This window comes from Cyprinus carpio, chromosome A16, assembly GCF_018340385.1.
Source record: "Cyprinus carpio isolate SPL01 chromosome A16, ASM1834038v1, whole genome shotgun sequence".
NCBI classification, from domain to species: domain Eukaryota; kingdom Metazoa; phylum Chordata; class Actinopteri; order Cypriniformes; family Cyprinidae; genus Cyprinus; species Cyprinus carpio.
Genome location: NC_056587.1, coordinates 10,871,122 through 10,878,576, shown reverse-complemented (window position 1 = coordinate 10,878,576; position 7,455 = coordinate 10,871,122). Strand labels below are relative to the sequence as shown.

The 7,455-nt window shown below is 39.0% G+C and overlaps 1 protein-coding gene across 5 annotated transcripts in view; it reads right to left on the bottom strand.

The window, feature by feature from the left end:
• Positions 1-725: 725 nt before the first annotated feature.
• LOC109105384 (nuclear receptor subfamily 4 group A member 3-like) overlaps positions 726-7,455 on the bottom strand; it is a 24,437-nt gene continuing 17,707 nt past the window's right edge. For all 5 annotated transcript variants that reach the window (XM_042772589.1, XM_042772591.1, XM_042772592.1 and 2 more), the window contains 2 exons: positions 5,967-6,145; positions 726-2,582 (listed from right to left, as the gene is read on the bottom strand). In XM_042772589.1, coding sequence (XP_042628523.1) covers positions 2,311-2,582; positions 5,967-6,145 — 451 coding nt within the window. In that variant the 3' untranslated portion in view covers positions 726-2,310. The remainder of the gene's footprint in view (positions 2,583-5,966; positions 6,146-7,455) is intronic.

Here is a 7,455-nt window from a genome sequence, read left to right as displayed (position 1 = left end):
GTATGTAATTAATGTGTGGTATTACAATGAAAACATGGTTTTAAAAAACATGTATTACAAAGAAAACTCTTCCTGTGTCCTCAAAAACCAAATGGCTTTTAAAAAAACATACTAAACTATGTTTTGTTTTGTTTTTAAATGAACTTTTCTGTGAGTAGGGTAAGAGTATAGAAAATGTAGTTTACCATTACCATTACACCTATGGATAGTCACCCTAAACCACATAAACAAGTATGTGTGTGTGTGTGTAGATACATTCATATATGCCCATGCATGGTTAGCTTTGCTCTCGACAATCCCAGACAAATTAGGAGAGTGATGGAGGAAGACAGAGAAAGAGCAGCCGTGTCAGTGTGCATGTGTGCGAGTGTGCATCTGCACTGAAATGTCACAGCGTGGATCGATGGGGCTTAATGAGGATCGCAGGCCTGATGTGGTCAGAATCCCCCAAAATGCTCTGAATCTGTACCCCAGCTCAATCCCATACCTGAAGCTCAATGCATTTGGGACCTTGACCAGAATCCCCACCCCCATACACATATTAGGGTACTTAATGGTATTAGGCTGTAAAGACACCTGGCACGTCGATGCTTTTTTGAACTTGACAAAGGGAGAGTCCCTCTGTCTCATCCTGAGTCGTGACAACAAACACAAGCTTCAAGAGAAAAACACTTCTGATGCTTTTACACAGAGGTGAACAGAAAAACGACACACTTTCACTCAAATAATCAGAAGGGTTTTTTTATGATTTCAAAGTGCTGAACAAAGCCTCCAGTGAATCAAAGAGAAAAAAAACTAAACAAACCAAAAGAGACATTGAAAAACATGTTTTTTTCTTTCTTTTTTTGTTTCTTCTCAAAAAAAACAATGCACAACTTGTACCACAAGATTTGAAAAAGCTATCAGATAAAAACACTTCAAAATATTAGTTTTGTATAGTATATATATATATATATATATATATATATATATATATATTTATATATTTATATAATTTGTACTTCCTCATCTGTTCAAACTGCTGCGGTATGATAAAGTAAGCGAGAACGCCCAGTCGGTAAGTGTGTTCAAGCCCTTGTGGAGCCAGCAGTCTTTGCAAAATAAATACAAGCAGAGGCGAGAAGGAAAAAACCATGCATATAATCCATTTTTACTTTTTTTTGTACATATAAAAGACATTTTTTGCAACAATGTCCTCCATATTAATAAATGGCGTAGACAGTATAAACATACAAAAATGAGCATGAACACGGAATGTTTCATTCCTTCCATCCTCTCTCTGCACCTGCATCTCACCTGCCTTATTCTCCTAATCCTCTTCCTGTTTTTTTAAGTGCTCAACGCCAATTCTAGTCTTTTTAGTCTGTAATCCTACCACTAAAATCCCTTGTTTTTATTCATAATAATAATAATAATAATAAAAACTACAGTAATTTCAAGTCTGTGGAACTTCGTCATTAAAAAGTTAGTGCGCAGACCGGGCTAAATCATTTCAATTGAAACCGTTACCTTACAAGGCGAGTCTTAGTATTAAAATAATTTAGAGTTTGAAATAGGACTGGAACAAACACACACACTCTCGTTCTCTCCTCTCTCTCTTCGTTTACAATAGCACTTAGTAAATTGCACTTGTTTGCAGGTTTCTGGGGTGTGATCAACTGTGATTCTGGACATTAATGCACTCTGTCGTTCTGTCTGTGTGGCGAAAGCCTCCCTCAGAGACACTCCTACATGTTTTCACACACACATCCACTTCGTTTCTGCCAACGACAGTTGATATGTCATAATCTGGCATCTGAAGCTGGCGTTTTGGATCTGTGCGTATGTGTGAAAGGACAGTTTGCGTGCACTTGTGTGTTTGTGACTGTATGTTTGTGATGAACACAACTGCTGTCACTGAGGTGGATTGTGGTGGAACTTTTGGACCGCCTGCAAAGGAGCCATTAGGTGTGCGTACTCACACACACACACACACACACACATATTATCGCACTGTAATACTTCTCCTAACGTGGCACGCTGAGCTATAGGCATCACGCTCGTTTCCACTGCGCTTTACGTCAGATATGCTCAAACCCCTCCTCGTATTTACACTTTCAGGCGCAGAGCAGAGATTAAAAGCGCTTATATGATTGGTTTCTCCTCAGACACATTTGTTTCCTGTGAGGATTTGGGGACTCATGGGAAATCGAGTTCAGTGTCACTGTAAGTTACTGGCTCTGTTCCTCCCAGGGTGAGTTTAAAGCCGCTGTGGGCGTGTCTGAGTAAACTTGTGGGCGTGTCAGTGGTGTGCAAAAAGGGGCGTGGTCATCAATAGGGCAAGGTGTCCAGAAACCTATCGATGAGCGGTGGGGGCGGGACCAGGTCCTCAAGCTTCAGGTAGAAGATCCTCTGTAAGCCTTGTGTACGCTGAGTTCGAAGCTCCGTCCTCAAACTCAGCACAGCTCCCACTGGGGGTGGGGCCTCGCCAGTTGAAGCCACGCCTCCTGCGCCTCCTGAGCTCAGATGATCTCGCAGGCAGCAGATTATTTTGGATTGCAGTTCCTCCACTTTTTTAGCCTCCTTCAGACCGGGACATTGTTCTAAAATGAGAGGAAAGAGGCTGAGTGGTTTTCTTTAAACTAAATATTGGTTAAAATGACACTATAACTGTTCACTCGCACCACTGAAACACACACCCAATACACACATCACTTACTCTAACAGTAACAATATCTGCAGTTGGTTTGGGAATCAGGAATAATTTTTTATTCACAACCGGTCCCATTTTTGAAAAAGTAATGAAACCAAATCAATTTTGTGACATTTGAATCACCGATGCTGATAGATCACTAAACATATAGAGTGCCCAGTGCTGTTTTTCAGTATTTGTGAACAAATGACTCTTGTGAACCAGTTATATATATAAATAAGTATTTTGGTCCCACTTTATATTAAGTGGCCTTAACTAATATGTACTTACATTAAAAAAAACCCACCAATGTACTTATTGTGTTCATAATGTATTGCAAAACACTGGTAAGGTTAGGGACAGGTTTGGTGGTATGGGTAGGTTTAAGGGTGGGTTAAGGTGTAAGGGATGGGTCAACATTGTAATTATAAATGTAATTATAGAAATTAATTATAAATGTAATTACATACAGGTATTTTTTAAAGGGGTCATATGATGCGATTTCAAGTTTTCCTTTCTCTTTGGAGTGTTACAAGCTGTTCGGAAATAGATAAGATCCCTAAAATTGCAAAGACCAAAGTCTCAAACCCAAATGTTTACGCAAAGAAAGAAGGCATAACTATGATTCTGCTGTAGTATTTTTGCCGCCGACATCATGTCGTGGAGACGCTGTGTGTTTCGTTGTGAAAGTGAAAATACTTTGTTTGGTCTTCCAAAAGAGGACAGAACTAGAAATCAGTGGTTAAGTTGTATTTACAACACTTTTCCAGAGCAGTTCAAACCAAATATACATGTGTGAGCAACGCATTTTACGGAGGACTGATTCCTGATTCTGGAAGAGTAGCCTACAATGCCATCTGTTCTGACTCACAGTTTGTAAGTATGTTTTCATATTTAAAGATTTGCCACTGATGATTCAAACGCGAGTGTTAAGCAGTGAAGAGCAGGGCTTGTTGTTTGTCGTTTCTCCGATCACAAATGCAGACAAATGCATGGTATTATGTTTACGAGGCGCAATGCAACGTAACACGTAAAAAGACAATATAAGTCATTATAATCAGTAATTATGTTCACACTGGATGCAACAAATGCCTCGTTTGTAATGGGTTTTATTGGTTTTGTCTCATCGCTCCGACCGGGACACGGCATCACAATATGGTAAAGGGCGTAAAATTTCCGTCACACGCTTGAGGCATTCGGCCAATCACAAAGCACTGAACAGCTGGCCAATCAGAGCACACCTTGCTTTTCAGACCAATGAGCTTTGTAAAAATCGACGTGTTTCAAAAAGGCGGGGCATAGAGGAGAAACAATAATGTACAGTATGTGGAAAATAATATGTTTTTTAAACCTTAAAGAATTTCATTACAACAATTACACAAAATAATGTTATTTTTAGCAACGTCATATGAACCGTTTAAATATAAGTACAATGTAAAAACAATATATGTAAACAATAAGTGCATTTTACCAAATGATTAATTTAAATGTATGTGCATAGTAGTTAAGGCAACTTAATATAAAGTAGGACCAATATTTTACTAAGTTAATATGTTTTTAAAATGATATATTTAATTATAAATTGTATATTATTAAAGTAAATAGATATGGATATATAATACATTATATAATTACATTAAATTAATAATAATAATAATATTCCATATTATTCAATAATATTTTCTAATGATTCCCATCCCCAATCAGTTTAGTGTGTATTTCTTTCACACTTCCCACAACTTCATGTTGCCCACAGTATGGTAGAACAGCCATAGAGCGGAAGTGCAAAGGGATGCTGGCTTGCTTTGGACATATCTGTGTGTGCCTAGAGCAGATCCATTGTCACTGCATTCAACCTACGTCCTCTCTCACTCTTACTGTTTTTTCCCCTTGCTCTCTCTGTGTCTCTCCTTCTCTCCTGGGGAATGATCGATGGTGCTCTTTCACCACAGACACTTTTAGAGGGTCGATAGACTGAGTGGAGGAGTGGAGAGAGGGAGAGAGAGAGCTAGAGAGGAGAGGTAGGGACCTGAGCTCTGCTGAGTAGCGCTCAATTTCTCTACAGAGTTAAGTGCTGCTCCATGGGGGCTACCAAACAGACATGCACACACACATATTTACACACAACGCTGTAAATTGTGGCTGAAAAAGGGGAGGTGAATATTGGGCACAGGATGGGCAATTGAGTAAATTGATTGACAGATATATCTCTCTCTCTGTTTCTTTTTGCACACTTAAGTATTCTTGCCATCTTTAAAATTAACATAAGATCAAAATTGTTCCTATCTTGATCTTTTTAAAGTGTTTTCCCAACATTTACATGTTTCTATTTAATTTAAAAATTTACTTTAATGGAAAAAATGTGAATATCACAAAAACTTTTTTTTTTTTTTGCAAATAAAGCAGTGTAAATACAGAAGCATGTGTTTTTTCTTCTCTGAGCAAATTATCCAGGAACATGAGTTGTTGAATTTAATTTATGCGAAAATCTGAATATCGCAACATTTTTGTGAATAAAGCAGTGTTTTTATCCAACTTGATATTTTTTCTTTAAGTGTAAGTCACAATAATTATTGAATTTAATTTACACAAAAAAATCTGTTATATTTACTTTTAAATGCTGATAATTCAGTCACATGACATTTGAGGGCTTTAAAAAAAAAGCATCTATAAATTTATTTAAAAAAAAAATTCCATCATAATTTATGCGCATGTTTTCTTACCCCCCTTTATGCCCATTTTTGAAAATTGATTTGCAACTCTATGTTTTCATCCAGCATTATTTTAGGCAATATTCCAAAACACGTGGATAGAAACCCAGCTGACTTTACTCTCTTAATGTGCCTGTGTTTTTGTGTGTGTGGTGGAAAGTGTGTTTGTCTGTATATAGGTCGGCCTGCTGTTAAGCCTCTGTGTTAATAATGCATGGTAAGACTCAAGCACCTGCTGACCCAAGCACACACACTGTCCTACTTTGTTAACCAATAATCAACTATCTCCACCTGCACTCAAAGAGGAGATGAACACAAACCTCTCACAATCTCTGTGTCTCTACTCTGTGTGTGTGTGTGTGTGTGTTAAATGGGGATTATTTCTGTTGTCCAGGTAAACCTAATCTCTGTCAGCACCTGCCTCACACCTGTGATCACTGTGACGACCGCTAGCAGTGGGACAAAAGATGTGTAAATATACAAATACAAGAGCGACAACAGGAAAAAGCAACCGGGAGGAAGTGACAAGTGTTTGTAATTCATAGAAAGGGATTTCACAGTGTATTTCAGAGGTTGTATGTTACCTGTGAGCAGCACAAGGGCGCACAAGCAGGAGAACGCAGGCATGTCAAGGTTGAGACTCTGCAGGTGAGTGCTGAAGTCTCGGATGGAGTCCAACCACTCGCCGAAGCCGCGCAGGCACTGCAGCCGATGAAGGACCAGGCCTGTGCAAAACACGAACTTCTCATCCGCCAGCAAAGACCTGGGCAAAAGAGAGGGAGAAAGGGTTTAGATGAAAAACTATTGTTATTTATACTGCTTCAAGGTGCCGTTTGAAGCCACGAGTTCAGTCGCAGCCTTTCATCTTTTAATTAATCTCCGTTCTTCTCGTTCCCTTCAGAACAGGTACCTGTTTCAATTTAACAAGCCTCTAATTCTGTACGTAGCCACACACGCTATCAGAGAGCACACAGTCTCTGCTGTGACACACACACACGCTGATTATCACCTCTCTCTGATTCATGTGATGACGATTTGCCCTTCGATTGGCTACCGAATCTGTGTTTAAGGCATACTGCACGGAAACAATTACCATAGCGACAAATGAAAGCCAGTTCAGGGAAGAGCACATCAAAGATAGGAATGGACCTAATTATGCCAAGCTTTCCCAATTAAAGCTTTTAAAACATTCCTGAGATTATACTCTTTATTTCTCTCTCTGTCTCTCTCTCTGTCTCTCTCTCTGCTCTGTCCTTCAGTGTTGGATGGTTTTGGGTCAAAGCAGTAAAGTTTTATCTTCATGGTCTCACTGTATTCTCACGAAAATCGTTTGTGTGAAATTGCAGTGAAACACCCAAACACTCACTCTCCACTCGTCCGTCTTCTTGTTAATCCACTTATCCTCTCTCTCTTTTTCTCTTTTGGACTGTCTTCAGCCCTTCACTCTCAACCCTGCAATTTAGGAAGAAAAACTTCCTCTCATTTTTCCCGTAGAGTGCTGGCTTCTGCTGCGTGAACTGTTCTTCATTAGTCTGCACGAAAACACACACTCGTATAGATGAGGAGATGAGGAGAGGAGGAGTAATGGAAAGGGGATGAAGGGAAGTATGGTGAGGAGGAATATTCAAGAGTCATCTTCCGAGCCCAGAGGGCTAAATAATCAAAATGTGTGCTTCATTAATGCAGTCTAATGGTTTTACACCACTACACATGAATGCATATATACAGAACCCACAGACACGGCACTGGTGATGTTATATTGGAAAGAGAGCAGCATTTTGCCCTATTCACTCCAGGAGAGCACTTGAAGTGAGTACTATGAAGGGCGCAGGGCTCTTGTATGTGGGTGTCTGGAACACCCTACATGAAAACATACATCACTGTTTCTTTATTTTGAAGTGGAAAGCTACCATGATAACATCAGCAATATAAATGCTAAAAACTTTTAGTTTATTGTTTGTTTTCTTATGTATATTTATTGAACATACGATGAATATATGAACATACTTTTTTGACAATAGGTGAACCATCCTTTTAAGATGGCTGAACCAAATAAAAAAATATTGACTCTTT